Source organism: Camelina sativa, chromosome 14, assembly GCF_000633955.1.
Source record: "Camelina sativa cultivar DH55 chromosome 14, Cs, whole genome shotgun sequence".
NCBI lineage: Eukaryota > Viridiplantae > Streptophyta > Magnoliopsida > Brassicales > Brassicaceae > Camelina > Camelina sativa.
Window position 1 is genome coordinate 16,105,513 of NC_025698.1, and position 17,749 is coordinate 16,123,261.

The 17,749-nt window shown below is 33.6% G+C and overlaps 3 protein-coding genes across 3 annotated transcripts; all 3 read left to right on the forward strand.

Annotated features, from left to right (window-relative positions):
- Positions 7,566 to 9,695, forward strand: LOC104743655 (berberine bridge enzyme-like 4). The gene is made up of 2 exons (XM_019236015.1): positions 7,566 to 8,333; positions 8,598 to 9,695. Exons 1-2 carry the CDS (start codon positions 8,006 to 8,008, stop codon positions 9,539 to 9,541), a joined length of 1,272 nt encoding a protein of 423 aa, XP_019091560.1. The 5' UTR covers positions 7,566 to 8,005; the 3' UTR covers positions 9,542 to 9,695.
- Positions 12,309 to 13,929, forward strand: LOC104743656 (berberine bridge enzyme-like 4). Its single transcript, XM_010464709.1, has one exon. It carries the CDS (start codon positions 12,309 to 12,311, stop codon positions 13,902 to 13,904), a length of 1,596 nt encoding a protein of 531 aa, XP_010463011.1. The 3' UTR covers positions 13,905 to 13,929.
- LOC104741679 (berberine bridge enzyme-like 7) lies at positions 15,134 to 16,886 on the forward strand. The gene has a single exon (XM_010462578.1). The coding sequence runs from the start codon at positions 15,185 to 15,187 to the stop codon at positions 16,766 to 16,768; it is 1,584 nt and encodes a 527-aa protein (XP_010460880.1). The 5' UTR covers positions 15,134 to 15,184; the 3' UTR covers positions 16,769 to 16,886.

Below are 17,749 nucleotides of genomic sequence, written 5' to 3' on the forward strand. Positions count from 1 at the left end.
TATTTAATATAGGGTATATAACATATATACACATAAAATATTTAAAAAGTGTACGTCAAATATATAGTTAATTTACTAAACAAATTACATTATTCTTTTTTTAAAAATAGCTCCGCAGTGTACTGTGGATGAAAATCTAGTTATTATACATTTAAATAATAAATTTGGAAGAAAAATATTAACTTATTATGAACTGGCACATGTCCAGAGTAGGTCTGAGCATTCGGATACCCGTTCGGATCCAGGTTCGGGTGTTCGGGTTTTCGGGTTTGGAGTTATAAAACCCGTTCGGATATTTTCTATTATCGGGTCAGGTTCGGATCGGTTAACATCGGGTTCGGTTAATTTCGGGTAACACCCGAATCTAATATAAAGATTGGATAACCAATGGTGTTTGGTTAATTTAAACCGAATTGCATAGAAAACCCATAATAAACCCGATGTACCTGTGAACATTTGCACTTTCAAAACACAAAATTACAGACATAAAAACATAGAGAAGAAAGAGTAAAAGAGATATAAATTTGAATCCAATAAAGAGTTTCATGACATTAATCCAATAAACGTAGAAAGAGTAGTAGAATAGAAGGACAGAACATCAAAGAGAAGAAAGACATAAAACTAAAAAGTAAAACCGAATATCGATTGACCAAAACCAAATCAAAAAGGTTGCCCTTGTCAACATCAAAAAGGTTGAATTCCATCTAGTTTTCACATCTAGAGGCAAACTACCTCTTGTCATCCTACCAGTATCAACCCTAAGTTCAAATGCCTTTTGTCTATTAGTCCCTGACCTAACATAAGAGATCCCATTACGAACTGCAATCACACTATCGGCATAATCAGACATTCCATCCTTCACTATCAAGTTAATGATGTGACCAGCGCATCTAACATGCATAAAATCTCCATTCATCACCAAAGATTCATTTGATACCAAGGAGAAACTAGACTGAAAACTATCCAGTACTTTACTATTAGTTGATGCATTATCCACAGTAATACATAATACTCTTTCTATTCCCCAATCAGCAAGGCATTCAAGAAGCCTGTTGGACATGGTTTTACCTTTGTTGAATCCTATAATTAGCTTCTTTAGCCGCCAAAATTTATCAATGTAACGTGCTGTTATTACCATATAACTTGCACCTGCCCATTTTAAATAAGATAATGATCAGATTACATAACAAGAAAATAAGCTAATTATTAGATTAAAGTAAAGAACATCACCTGTAATATGACAAACCCAAATATCGGTTGTGAGTGAAACTCTTTGCTTGCTAGTCAAAAACCATTGTCTAATAGCAGCTTTCCACTCAACATACATCTTCACAATGTCTCTTGATGTTGTTCTTCTTGACTGTGGCTTGTACAAGTTTACCTGAAAAACATGTATATTAGCAAATTTGTTGAATATAAAAACTAAACGTGTATATTAGATAATAAGAACTAACATTGTTGCAAAAGTGTCTAAATGCCATACTCTCTACAAACGCCAATGGTAACTCCCCTACCACAAGCATTGCATTTACTGCTTCTCTAAAAATATGCTCCGACACTTTTGCATTTTGAAGAGTTCCATCTTTACTAATCACTTTCTGATTCTGAGTTTGATCTTGACCCTCTTTCCATGCCTTGTATTCTTTACATATCTTAAGATGATTCTTTAAGGTTGTAGTCCTTGACTTTGTTGGACATGCTAAGCTCTTCTTACAGTAGTTGCAAACATATTTGTCACGGTTATCCAATAGCCTTGTGAAATGAGCCCACACACCAGACCTTGTGGGGAGTATCCTCTGCCTCTTAGCATTATGTTGCTGAGTATCTGCTTCATCAGTAGCTCCATCACCATCAGCAGCTCCATCACCATCCGCAGCTCCACTCACTGGTTTTATTTCCTTTTGCCTCTGCGGTTAGAATCTGGTGTTAGAAATTCTTCTTCTTCTAAGTCATCATTCTCATGTTCATCTCTGTCTCGATTATCATGGGTTGGAGATGATGAATCCATCTGCGAATAATAAGACAAATGATCATAGTCAGTTTCAGTTACTACAACTAATAAAAACTAACTACTTACATAGCTACTAGCAATGCTTAATTACTAATGTTTCAATTTCAGATGCAAACGAGTATGAATATCAACCCAACAATCATGATTCATCACTTACATATCTACTAGCAGCTTTCAGAAGATCAGTCAGACATAAAACCAAACTAAAACGATTACTGGTTTGACAAAAGACAAGTATACATGTACTGGTTTGACAAAAAAAAATAATTATCAATGAATCTAAAATGATTCCTATTGAGAACGTGACATAATTAGAGAGAAAAAACATCTAGGAGAACTTAGTTCTTTCTCGTCACAATACATTGACCACTATTGAGAAAAATAGTGTACTTAACCTTAAATTTGAGTTAATATATACTACTCTCTCCGTTTCAAAATATATGATGTTTTAACTAAAGCACGCAGGTTAAGAAGTCTTTACTTTTAACAAGTTCAACCAATCAGAAACAATACTGCATAATATAAAATACTAAACTAATCTAAAAGTTGCATACAAAGTTGAAAACATCCTATATTATAAAACAAAAAAACTTCTCTAAACATCTTATATTTTAAAACGGAAGGAGTATGTGTCTAAAGATCATTGAAAGCTAAACAATAAAATATAGAGGTCACACTAGCTAGATATTATGTCATTTGCGTTTTATACAGTCAAATATAATATGTTCATTGTCACAAGAAGCCATTACGTAAACCTATCTCATATAATTAAGCAAGTAAACAGTAAACTCAGTTTACAAGCCTCCTATTGGAATAAACTGAATAATAAAACCAAACCAACATTGAAGCGATATCATCAAACTATAATTTAAAAAAAAATTGAAAACACATGCGATTAGATGAAACTCACCAATTAAAACCATAGTCATCTTGTTGACAAAAAAAACGAAAAAATAACAATCGAACATTACAGATTATGATTGAACAAGAAGAAGAAGAGCATAGACTAACTCCAACAACAAAAAAAAACAAAACAAAACATTACAGATTACAAACAAAAAAACGATTGAATAAGAGGATAAAAACAATCGAAAATGCAGCAAACTTTGCTGACCAAATTAACATTCAGAAAATCTTTGTGTGAAGACATAATTACAGATTATGATTGAACAAGAAGAAGAAGAAAAGTACCTGTGATTTCCTCCGAGAATTCTCAGACGGCGGAGAAGATGATATTGGAGATTTAGGGTTTCCAGTTTGAAGAATTGGGTCTTATATCGATTGAATGGTTTTTGGAAAAGGGAAGTTGAATCAACTATGGTGTGAGTGAATCAAAATCAAATCAGCAAAGGAAAGGAAGAAAAGGGATTAGGGATTTGTAATATTCTATCGCTAATGTGTATATATGTTCGGGTGTATTCAGTTTAATATCGGATATCGGATATTACCCGATCGGGTACGGGTATCCGATGTAATAGAAGATAAAAACCGATCGGATATTATCACTAACCCGTACCCGTACCGAACCGTCTACTTCGGGTCGAATTCGGGTTCGTAATTCGGGTATGGGTAATATGCCCAGGCCTAGTCCAGAGAATCAATTCTCATGGTTCTGAAAGGAGAAACGTTTTTCAAATTTTGTCTTTGTTATTATTTTTAAAATTTTAATTAACAGAACTCCTAGGAGAAACTACCATTAAACATGTTCTAAGTATTTATTTTCCTCTTTATTAATAAATTACATATTTTTTTTTTTACAAATGAAGGACCATATATAAATTTTAACAATAAGTATTGGCAAAAAAAAAAAAAAATGTCAACAATAAGTTCATTTAGAGGGATTCACAACTTCATCTTCGTTGTATGTGATGAAGAACGTAAGCGTTAGATCAGCTTCATGGCATAATTGTTGGATATGGGCTTCGCCCCTATATGTCATTCGGCCCAACAGACCTGCTAAACATATTAAGTCAAAATTTCGGCCCAACAAGCTAAATGGGCTGATCTCGGAGGACAATCTTGGGAATTCGCGCTGAAACTCTAGAGTGCCCTAACTCTACACTTACCTATAAGTAACTCAAGACATTTATTGGGAACCTCATTCTAACTTCCGGACATTACCCAGAGAGCAAGACTTTGCATTAAAAACATAGTTTATTGCCTTTTGTGTAATTCGTTTCCACCTTTGAGATATTCATTTTTCTGGTCTCTCACTCTTTGTAATTGACGATCTCATTTCGTTAATAAAGGACTTGTTCCATTTTTTCCCCGCAAAATCTTATTTATTAGTATTGTGCTAATTCCAGTACAAATAATAATCCCTTGCCATTCAGGTCTTAAGTGGCCGATTTCTTCAATCACAAGTAAACACAATCAAGTGATATCGAACGTGATTATCTTCCTTGCACCCTCGTTCATGTTATCGTTTGTATACGGAAAAAGAATACCAATAAAGAGACGAAACTCAAAATTTTTTTTGTTTTAACAGTTACGAAAACAGAAAAAAAAAAACCCCCTAACCTATAGGTACAAGATCAAGGTTCTCATATTATGATAGATCCGTAACCGTAAGCAGCCAAGAAACGAACAAAACTTTTTGTATGTACCTATATAGCTCTGCTGCCATGATAAAATTACGGGAGTAAGAACACAAAGGTTTTTAGAAAGAATTATTATTAGACTTTGGGAAGAATAATGTTACAATATGCATTCTCTTATATTGAGATATAATTTCCTAATCTAAACTATATATAGATATAAATAATACTAGTGATTCTTCTTGTCTTCATGATTTCGATAATATCGGTTAGCCTTCTCAACCGTTTGTTCTTAATATCGGTCGATCTCATCTCCCAACACAAAAAGTTATGCTTTGTGTTGAATTATTGGTACATATAAGAATATATATATACACAGTAGAACTTCTATAAATTAATACTCTTTAAATTAATACTTGCTATAAATTAATAATTTTTTTTTGTTCCAAGTTAGACTAGTGTAAAAAATAACATAATTCGATAAAATAATAAGATAATAATTTTTTTAAAAATCCTATGTAAAAATATAGTCCCAACAATATCATAAATTAATAATGATATAAACTAAATATATATTTATATATATCTAAGAAAATTTAGTGAAATAAGACTCTATTGTTGTTTGTCTATTCTTGAATTTGCATTTTAGTTAGAGCTTATCTCTAATTTTCTTTCATTGTATTAAAAACTTTTAATGTTGTCTTCTCAAATCGCATCAAAAAATAGAGGAGAGTCATAGTTGCGGTAATTGTTTTTTACATGTAATTGGTTCCAAATGCACTGCAATATGTTATTCGACTTCATCATTACCATGAAAGATAATACCAATAATGTCTTCGAAACTCTAAACTTCTGACATTTATCATTTTCACCTAGATAATTAAGTAAACTATTAACATCAATCCTATTACGATAACCAAGATTATAAATTAAGAAAATTCTATAAAATTGTGAATCATAACAAAATATCTTATTTTGTAATATAAAAATTTCAAAATTATGAAAATAAAAAAAATCTTTTTATAAGTTAATATTTTATTAATTTATCGATAAATTAATAAGATAAATTAAAAAATTTATAAATTAATAAAATTTCATGGTCCCGACCTTATAGATGTTTTACTGTATATGCATTTGCGGAAAAGTGAAAATCAGTTTTGTAGAAAATTGCTGAAGTTATTACGACACAAGGACGCATGCATGGTATCATCGTGTTTACGTGCACCATTCTATTATAAATTTGTGTCGCCGTCACAGAAAAATATTAGATTAGCCGACTAGACGAACTGATCCTTTAATTCTTCCGTTTATAGAATTACTTCAATAAAAATTTTATAACTTGTGAGAGATTTGCACTTCTCCTCCTACAATTGCGTTCGTCAACTTCTTTGCTTTCGTACGGTAAAACAACACTTCGTTGAAACAAAATGCACTTGCAAGCACTTTTAAGCCGGAATTGAATCTTAATTTCTAAACATTTGTTTCGTGTTTGTACAAGGGACTCATGGACATCTTATTTATGCTTCTCTTTCATTTATACGGGTTCTCACATACTTTACGTATACGACCTCTCTATCTCTCATTTGATCAACAAAGCCTACGGATTTTATCTTTCTGTAGTTAAAGAGAAAAAAACATTAGTACAAGTTTATTCAGAATTTGAATTAACTGATCAGGTCATTATCTGTCCTGAGTTTTACATAGTTAGAAAATCTCAGCTCGAATTCTATGTCACAGTTAATTAAGATTAAATTATTTTCAGTGTAAGAATTAAAAATATATTCACTTCAAAATATATCATATAGTATACACAAGTCTTGAACTTTACAAAACAGTTGCATATTCAAATAATTAATATGAGACATTACGTTGCATAACTATCTCATTACAATATGTCAATATTCATCTAATAGATCTAGCAAGCGCTAAACCTTCACATCAAGTCAACTACTACTACATAAAACATACTTGGCATTTGATCTGTAATTTGGTTTAATAAAAGAAAAAGGTAAATTATAGTGTATAAATCCCGTTAATAATATATGTTATTACAGGATACACATGTGATTTTAATTGTATACATAATTTTTTTTTTCCAACCAAACATTAAATTAAAAGAGAACTCCAAGGTTAATTGACTAAACTGAAAGAAAAGAGTTTCAAAAGAAGTTTCAGAAACAAAAGATTTTGAAGAACGTGCAAGACAATTTGTCCTCACGTTTGACGTCCTCGGAATCTGGATCAGAGTGAAGGAGAGAATGGATAGTCTGAGAGCGTGAAAATCTTCCAACATAATTAGGATTTAACCTGCAATATACCGCAGATCAATATACCGCAAATCAATTTTTGTTTTAAGAATATCATAACTAAATCAGTTCGAGTTGACATGTTTTATATCAGTGTTTTAAAAATAGTAAAACAAGTTCAAAATTTACTATATTAATTAAACAGTTCAACTAAAAAACCGAATTAAACCATATACAAACTCAAAATTTAGATGCTTATTAAGTGAACTTTCATGCTCATTTGGATTTGGATTCATTTTGATATTATTTATAATATGAATCTGAATCATTCTTCAAATATTTTAGCCAATGTGGGATGTTGAATACAAACTTTTATAATAATTGAGTAATATATATTTTAAGACACGAATCACAATATATGGAGAAAAGTTAAGTTTCTTAATAATTTTATGCATTATATGATGATTCAAAACAATTAGAAAATAAAATCAAACAAAGTTTCTAGTAACATTATACAGACATTCTTAATTTTATGATTAATGTTAAATCCATCTTTTAATTTTGTTTAGTTATATGGATAGTAGAGATAAATAATTGGAAAGTTATTTGGATATAAATATAAGTAATGTCATATAATGTAATTTTTTGAAAATAAAAAAATAATTTAAAATTTGTACTGACAAAAAAATACTAATGTAGTTGTTCTTCAAATTTTAAATATAAATTCTGGAATATATTGCACTACATCAGAATCTTTGGGACAACTTTTCCTATATACAGTCAAATATTTTGGCGTCATGCCATGATCTTCTCTATAGTTATAAATAACCCAAAATCCTCGACGACATTCATAAACTCAAATCATTTGTTTTTTTCTTTACTTCGACGTTCAGTCTCTAAAAATGAAATATTGAAGAACGACATTAGTTCTTTTACTATTCTTCGTCGTCTTCTTATCGGAATCAAGCTCATCATTAGCAAATCCGGAGACGTTCACACAATGCCTAACCTCAAACTCTGACCCCAAACATCCCATCTCTCCCGCTGTGTTCTTCGCCGGAAACGGCTCCAACTCCTCCGTACTTGAAGCCACCATTCGTAACCTTCGGTTCAACACCTCCAACACTCCAAAACCCTTCCTCATAATCGCTGCAACACATGAAACCCACGTGCAAGCCGCGGTTACTTGTGGCAAACTTCACAACCTTCAGATGAAGATCAGAAGTGGAGGCCACGACTACGATGGCTTGTCATACGTTACGTACTCTGGCAAACCGTTCTTCGTCCTCTACATGTTCAATCTCCGTTCAGTTGATGTTGACACGGCGAGTAAAACCGCTTGGGTCCAAACCGGTGCCATTCTTGGAGAAATTTATTACTATATATGGGAGAAGAGCAAAACCCTCGCTAATCCCGCTGGAGTTTGTCTAACAGTTGGTGTCGGTGGCCATATTAGCGGCCGAGGTTACGGTAACATGATGAGAAAATACGGTCTCGCCGTAGATAACACCATCGATGCAAGAATGGTCGATGTCAATGGTATGATCCAATATCTCTAGCTATTTTATATGCTAACTAAATTTTATAGTATTAAACTATCAATACAGATCCTATAGTCAACCGAACTTATTAGAATAGTAATCTTTGCTAAACTCCGGTCAACTTAAATGAATTAGGCAACACCTCCTAAACATTAGACATTACTATATTTTGTTTGTTACACTTCATCTACATGAATATTTATATATCAATTTCATAAATATTTTCTCATTATATATCCCTTCTATATTTGAAAATTTTTAGGAAAAATATTGGATAGAAAATTAATGAGAGAAGATCTCTTCTGGGCAATAAACGGAGGAGGGGGAGGTAGCCACGGAGTCGTTTTGGCCTACAAAATAAACCTCGTCGAAGTCCCTGAAAACGTCACTGTATTCAGAATCTCCCGGACGTTAGAGCAAAACGTGACGGAGATAGTTCACCGGTGGCAACAAGTCGCACCGGAGCTTCCCGACGAGCTCTACATAAGAACAATCATTGACGTAGTAAACGGCACCGTGTCATCTCAAAAGACCGTCAGGGCAACATTCATAGCTATGTTTCTTGGAGACACAACAACGTTCTTGTCGATATTAAACTGGAGATTCCCAGAATTGGGTTTGGTCCGGTCTGATTGTACCGAAACAAGCTGGATCCAGTTTGCGCTATTCTGGATAAATATCCAAGTGGGCTCTTCGGAGAAACTTCTACTCCAAAGGATTCAACCCGTGAACTACCTCAAGAGGAAATCTGATTACGTACGCGAACCGATTTCAAGAACCGGTTTAGAATCGATTTGGAAGAAAATGATCGAGCTTGAAATTCCCACTATGACTTTCAGTCCATACGGTGGTGCGATGGGGAGGATATCATCGACGACAACTCCATTTCCATACAGAGCCGGGAATCTTTGGAAGATTCAGTACGCTGCGAATTGGAGAGAAGATAGGTTAACCGACCGGTACATGGAATTGACGAGAGAGTTGTACCGGTTCATGACTCCTTTGGTTTCCAAGAATCCAAGACAGTCGTTTTTTAACTATCGTGACGTTGATTTGGGGATCAATTTACACAATGGGAAAATAAATAGCTACATTGAAGGCAAGCGTTACGGTAAGATATATTTTGCCGGAAATTTCGAGGGGTTGGTAATTTCTTTAGGAATGAACAGAGTATTCCTGTGTTACCGTAAGTGTATATTGATTTGATTATTGGTTAGTGAAATTGTTGTTGTATAATGATTATATATGTTGTAACTTGTAAGTCTATTTGTTAGTCAGTAAGAATTGATATTACAAGTAGTACAGAATGATGATAGTTACGTTTTATGTATAAAAGTTATGATTTATAATGTAATTAAAATCTGAAATTCATATTTATATACTATTTTATTGATAAATATGAATTTTAATAAGGCCATTATTTATTACATACACTACGTGATGGTATACATAGAGCTGTCAACAGATCTTTTGAGTCTTGATTGCGTCTATATGGCAAGTCCAAGACCGTTTTTTGTTGTGGATCATGAAAACAGTCCATTCACACGACAACATACTTTTTTTTTTGACAATGGCAACATACCTTTTATATGACCGGGGCCAAAAATAACCAGGTAAAAGTTAATAGGAAGTGTCGTTATGACTAATTTTTTTCTGTAATTCAAATTTTTTGAAACAACATATATTATTTGAATAACTACTGAAAGATAAATATGTGTTTAACGTCTCACATTGCTTATAGTTTTAACTTTTAAGACAAAGATTCAAAATTCATATTATAAGAAAACTAAATTATATCTAAATCTGAGTGAGGATGAAACTTAACTTAACAAGCTTCCTAGTTTAGAATTTTGAAACAGTTTAGTTCACTTCTTTAGTCAAACTCATTGATTATACTAGATACAATATTTTTAAAACTTTTAAAAAATTAAAATATTTTGAATATTTAAACTTATATATAAAATATCACGGGTGAAATTATATATTATGATGAGTTTATTTCAACATTAATATATAAAATATCATTAGTCTAATATTACAACAAAGATAAATTATTTGTCATTTTATTACTTTGTTAACACTATCAATATTAGAATATTAGACATATCAAATTAAGTTAATTCAGTTATGATGTTAGAAAATAAAATTTTCTATAGTATACAGCGTGTTAAATCTTTGTTATTTTACTTATTTTCATAATAGAACATGAACAGTAAAAAGAGTTATTTTAACTATATTTAAAAAGTATTAGGTTATTCGAGATAATTTTTTTAAGTAAACTAAAGTTTGCAGTTTTTACAAAAATGATCTACTATTTAAGAAAATAAAATGCAAAAGGGGTAGACTTAAAGTTTAGGAAAGTGATGCTAATTAGAATACAATCTTGAAAAATTGATACTAACAAAAATAATTACTTTTTATTTTTTCTTTTCCGGAAATAATTAAGGATACACATATATATATGTAGATGATGCAATTGTTCAGAATTGTTTAGAATCTTGTTTCTATGTATATAATTAGCATTAATAAGAAAGAAAGGAAAAGAAAAGAATCACATAACTTTGAGCTTATAATTTAGGATAAAGAAACAAATCGCTATATTAAGTTTGTATCAGCTTAGTTTAAAAGTTTGTATCAGCTTAATTCGATTTTTTGGTTGAACCGTTTAATGATATCAAATATCATATTTTAAAACTTACATAATTATTGAATACTTTAAATTATTGAAAAAAATATAGATATTTAAACTTACAAAATTTCTAAATATCACAGAACGGTGTATATTGCGTGACAGGTTTGGATTAATATTAATATAAATTTAAAATATCATTAATCTAATATTACAACAAATATGAATCATCACTTTGTGGAACATGAAAAATAAAAAAAAAGGCATTCGCAAAAATACCATTTTCTCAATACATTTTTGCAAAAATACACTATTTTCTTATCCATTTTCAATAATATATCTTTCAATATAAAAAATGATTAAATTTCAAACCATAAAGTCCAAATACTAAATCCTACCCCCTCAAAACTATACCCTCAATGTAAAATAGAGGATCTAAACCTAAAATCCAAATTTAAACATCAATTAAAACAGTGTACTAATTGTGCAAAAAGGGAAAAAATGAAAATAACGAAAAAGAGGTATTTTTAAAAATAATATCTATAAAGAGGTACTACTAACAATTACAGATTTTTTTTTTAACGAAAATATAACTACAAAATTCAAAAAAACAAAAGTTAACCAATCACAAAGAAGAACATTTTCGGAAAATGTAAGGCTCCATAATAACAACCAAAATACTTTATAAAGATAAACTATCGACTAATTAGTGTTTACGATTACGAGCAGACCCCATCACCAATTCATCAGAACACGCGTTACATAATGGAACATGAACAATAAAAATTTAAAAATTTAATATCTATAAAGTATTAGGTTATTGTAGATAATTTTCCTCAATTAAAATAAAGTTTGCAGTTTTTATAAAAGTGGGCAACTATTGAAGGAAATAAAATGAAAATACTGAAGACTAAAAGTTTAAAAGTGATGCTAATTAGAATACAATCTTCAAAAATTGATACTTACAAAAAAAAACAATATAAGGATATAGATGACTCAATTTGTTTAGAATCTAGTTTTTATAATAAAATGATGATTTGAATCTTGTTTCTATGTATATTAATATAATTAGCATTAATTAGGAAGAAAGAAACAGAAACTAATCGCATAACTTGAGCTTATAATTTAGGATATAGAAACAAATCGCCATATTAAGCATTTGATTAATTTAAATCTCCATAGTGAGAATTTGACTAATTTAAAAGATATCAATTACCAAAAAGATATACATTTACAAGAATAGCCGATTGTGCTCTTGAGGATTCATATCAAAGTACAAATATATAAAAAGAATACAAACCCCTAAACAAATCTTAACCATACTCAACAATAGAGAAAAGTAGAATGGAATCTCTAACCATTCAAACCCTAATCATCACCATTTTTCTCTTTTCAATCCCAACATCATTTGCATCACCGCCAACACTCGAAGACGTTTTTGCACAATGCCTCACAGATTTCAAACCTTCAAATCCAAAGTCCCCAATACAAAACTTCATATTCACTCAACATAATCCTAAGTTCCTCACAATCCTCAACAACTACGTCCGTAACCTTCGTTACTTCAACAACACGACACGCAAACCCGTAGCGATTGTAGCTGCCGCTGATGTCACTCACATCCAGGCTACGATCACTTGCGCCAAGAAACTCAGCATCCAGCTCCGGATCCGCAGCGGAGGCCATGACTACGACGGTATGTCGTATCTATCAACAATTGATTTCGTTGTTCTAGACATGTTTAATCTCCGGTCTATCAAGATCGATCCTAAACTCGACACCGCGTGGGTAGAATCTGGTGCTACACTTGGAGAGATCTACTACGGAGTTGCCAACAAAAGCAATGATCTCCGTGGCTTTCCTGCTGGAATCTGCCCCGGTTTAGGCGCTGGTGGACATTTTGGCGGTGGCGGTTATGGAAACATGATGAGGAAGTACGGTTTATCTATCGATAACATCATAGACGCTAAGATCGTTGACGCTAAAGGAAGAGTCTTGGACCGGAGCTCAATGGGAGAAGATCTTTTCTGGGCCTTACGTGGCGGTGGAGCCGCTAGTTTCTGTGTTGCCTTAGCCTGGAAGATTAAGCTTGTTCCTGTTCCGGCTAAAGTCACGGTCTTTAACGTTGAAACGGTTGGAAACAGAGGAAGCGTGAACACCACGGAACTGGTAGCCAAATGGCAAGAGATCGCAGACAAGATCGACAACGATCTGTTCATAAGATTAACTTTAGGCTCAAGCAACAAAACCGTGAAGGCTTCTTTCATGGGGATGTACCTCGGAAACGCATCTAAGCTTCTAGAAATCATGAACACTAAATTCCCTGAGCTTGGTCTGAAGAAAACAGAGTGTATAGAAATGAAATGGATCGAATCAATTCTGTTCTGGCTCAGTATACCACCCGGTACAGCACCAACATCGAGTATGCTAAACCGGATCCCGCAGAAGCAAATCTACCTTAAGAGAAAATCGGATTACGTACAAAAACCGATTTCAAGAACCGGTTTAGATGCCATATTCAAGGTTCTGATAGAGAACGAGAACGTATCAATGGCTTGGAACCCTTACGGAGGAAGGATGAGCGAGATTCCATCGACCGAGACTGCGTTCCCGCACCGAGCAGGAAACATGTTCAAGATTCAGTACGCAGCAAACTGGTTCGTGTCAGGGGAAGCAGTGGCTAAAGATTGCTTGAGCCAGACGGAAAGAGTGTTCGAGGCAATGAGCCCTTACGTGTCAAAGAATCCCAGAGAAGCGTTTTTGAACTATAGAGACGTTGACATTGGCACGAGCATGAACTCGACGTACGAAGAAGGTAAAGTGTACGGTGTAAAGTACTTTAAAAACAACTTCGAGAGATTGGTTCAGGTGAAAAGCAGAGTTGATCCCGACAACTTTTTCCGGTACGAGCAGAGCATTCCATTGCTCTCCAGCCACTAGAGAGACTAGAGACAATTTATAGTAAAATTCATAGCATGCAAGAAATAATATAATTATTTGATGTAGAAAACGAAGAGCTTGAGCTTTGTCATAAATTAGAAGATGAGGTAGTCATCTCCTCTATATGTACTTTCGAAAAATATCATTTCTATTATATGATAACAAAAAAAGTATGCATTTTCTAGTTTTCTTTGTTTTTTTCCTCCACAAAGAAATGTTTTGGAAATGTCAATCTGTCACTTAGCCGGATCACGTATGTTGTAGTTTTGAAAATAAAATTCACTAACGAGAATGGGAAAGAAAAAAACAGAAACCAGTTTTAACTAATTGTAAATTATTCTTTCAAAACTATATTTGGTTTTAACTCTATCCACGATTCCACCATTATATATCAATCGAACACAATGTATAAAAAAAACTACATGTCAACTTATGAATCACAAGCCCGCAATAACGATACATTTATAATATATTGACTGAGATATTCAACGCTTCTATCAAAACAAACGGGAACGGTCAACTCATACTTTGATAACCAAGACTTGCACGATACAATCAATACATTCGAACGGTCTTTTTTTCTAACGAATTTTCACATATCCAAAAAGATTACAAAAAGTCGATCCGTACAGTATTAGCTACATCACGCTCACGGAAAAACTACATGTCAACTTATATCTATCTATTAATCTCCAAATCTTTCATATGAGCACTGTAAACAACAAACTTGAAAAGTCATACATACACACATGTAGATATTGACGCGTTATCGGCTATCGCTTTACATACAACTAATTAATGTAAAAGTCAAAGTCAAATATATTTAGTCCACTATTAGCCTTTAATCGGATAAAATCTTTAGCTGTCAAAACGACGTGGAAAAAAAAGTATATATGACTTCCAAAAAATAGTTTGTATGATTGATATCCAAAACTGAGATTATTTTCAAGAATTAGTGCCTCAGTGGATAAGAAAATGATTTAATTTTCTAATCCTCAAAGTTAACTACGGGGTACGAAAATTATAATAGCTTTAATACTTTGTTTTGGCCTTTAGTAATCACTCATGAACTTTAGTTTTAAAATATATAAAGTAATTAACTTTGGTAACTTTTGAAACCTACTATCTACTTTGGACTAATCCTATACAAGAAAAGAAAGTAAGAAACTATATATGGATTGATTACGTAAGTATCACACTATACACCTCCTCTATATAAACTATGGTTTGTGTGACACACGACTTTACATTAAATATAATCCAAACTCCCAAAAATAATAATGGAGAAATTACTCGTAATCTCTCTAGTACTACTGATCTCAACATCAGTTACAACTTCACAATCCGTGACCGATCCAATAGCTTTCCTTCGATGTCTGGATCGACAACCAGCGGATGCAACAAGTCCCAACTCCGCAGTCGCTTACATCCCATCAAACTCATCTTTCACAACCGTCCTTCGCCGCCGCATACCTAACCTCCGTTTCGACAAACCCACCACACCAAAACCCATCTCCGTTGTCGCTGCAGCCACGTGGACACACATACAAGCTGCTCTAGGATGTGCACGTGAGCTCTCTCTCCAAGTCAGGATACGAAGCGGTGGCCACGACTTTGAAGGACTCTCTTACACCTCCACCGTCCCTTTCTTCGTCCTCGACATGTTCAGTTTCAAATCCGTCGACATGAATCTCACCGAGAGAACGGCTTGGGTAGACTCAGGCGCTACTATAGGAGAGCTTTATTACAGAATCGCTGAGAAGAGCAATGTTCTTGGGTTCCCCGCGGGGTTGTCCACGACATTGGGCGTTGGTGGACATTTTAGCGGCGGAGGGTACGGAAACCTGATGAGAAAGTATGGTTTGTCGGTGGATAACGTTGTTGGTTCCGGGATCGTTGATTCGAACGGGAACATCTTCACCGATCGGGTTTCGATGGGAGAAGACCGTTTTTGGGCGATTCGAGGAGGTGGCGGTGCAAGTTTCGGTGTTGTGCTCGGCTACAAGATCCAGCTAGTACCGGTGCCGGAGAAAGTGACGGTCTTTAAAGTCCAAAAGACAGTCGGCGAAGGAGCCGTTGATCTTGTATTGAAGTGGCAGAGTTTTGCACCTAGTACGGATCGGAATTTGTTTCTGAGGCTGACGTTGACTTTGGTCAACGGTATGAAGCCTGGTGAGAAGACGGTTTTGGCTTCGTTTATTGGGATGTATTTAGGTCCATCGGATAAGCTGTTGAGCTTGATGAACCGGGGTTTTCCGGAATTAAAGCTGAAGAAAACCGATTGTACCGAGATGAGATGGATTGATTCGGTTCTGTTTTGGGCCGATTATCCCATTGGTACACCGACTTCCGTGTTGCTAAACCCGACGGTTGCCAAGAAGTTGTTCATGAAGCGGAAATCGGACTATGTGAAAAGTCCGATTTCGAGAACCGGTCTTGGTTTGATACTCAAGAAATTGGTAGAGGTTGAGAAAGTTGAAATGAATTGGAATCCATACGGTGGAAGGATGGGGGAGATCCCGAGTTCGAGGACACCTTTCCCACATAGAGCAGGCAATTTGTTTAACATTGAGTACCTTATAGACTGGTCGGAAGCTGGAGAGAACGTGGAGAGGAGATATTTGGCACTCGCGAATGAGATGTATAGATTCATGACTCCGTACGTGTCTAGTAATCCGAGGGAGGCGTATTTGAATTACCGTGATCTTGACATAGGGTCAAGTGTTACTTCCACGTACCAGGAAGGTAAAATCTATGGGGTTAAATACTTTAAAAACAATTTCGAGAGATTAGTGGATATTAAAACCACTATCGATGCGGAAAACTTTTGGAGAAACGAACAAGGCATTCCGGTTCGAACATAATCAATACCATAAGAATGTTGTAAGCTGTGACATGTATCAAGTCTTGGAAAAAAAAAATGAATGTATTAAACTGTCTAGTTCAATATTTTGTTATTGAGTGTATTGTTATTTTGTGAAATATTGAAATATATATAGATAATCGTTAATGAACAAAAAATATATAGTACTAATTGTGCTGCTCTGTTACAAATAAACGTCATTATTGATGATTGGTGAACTAAACAACAGAAAAATATAAGTGAGAAGAAATAATGATAAACAGTATCAAAATATTTTTAAAAACATAAAAATTACAATAAGAGAGAAGAGTACAAAAATTGTTACAAAATCACTTTAGGTATTACCATATGATACCAATTTCTAACTAATAAAACAGTAAATAGTTACCAATCATAATCTATATCTAAAATTCGTCTTTCTTAAACTACTGCGGCGCTGCCACCCTCACAAACTTATGAATTTTCACATGTCATTCAAGAACAACAAGTTCACATGTCATTCAAGAGGTGTTCTCGTTTATTTCTTTCATGGGAGGATAACAGTATAACACACTCACATGCACCAAAGATATGTATACATTTATTGGCCAAGACATTCAACGTTCTCTCTATATTAACGGACATCGCGGGATTTGATAAAACAAGACTTGCACGATACACAGATCTGATTAATACATTTTTTTTTTCATATATAAAAACGTCAACTTGTACTTCATCATCCCTCAGCTACAAGCCTACAAGTATATCTATCTATTAATCTCCAAAATTTTGCATAAACACTGCAAACAATAAACTTGAAAAGTCATATACAGATGATTAGATAATGACGCGTTTTGGCTATAGTGCTAATATACAAGTCAAAGTCAAATATATATAGTCCACTATAACATTTAATCCGGACAAATAACTTAGCTGGATAATATACAACGTGAGAAAATAATTTGTATATTTGTATATCTATTTGTATATAACCACAAATCTC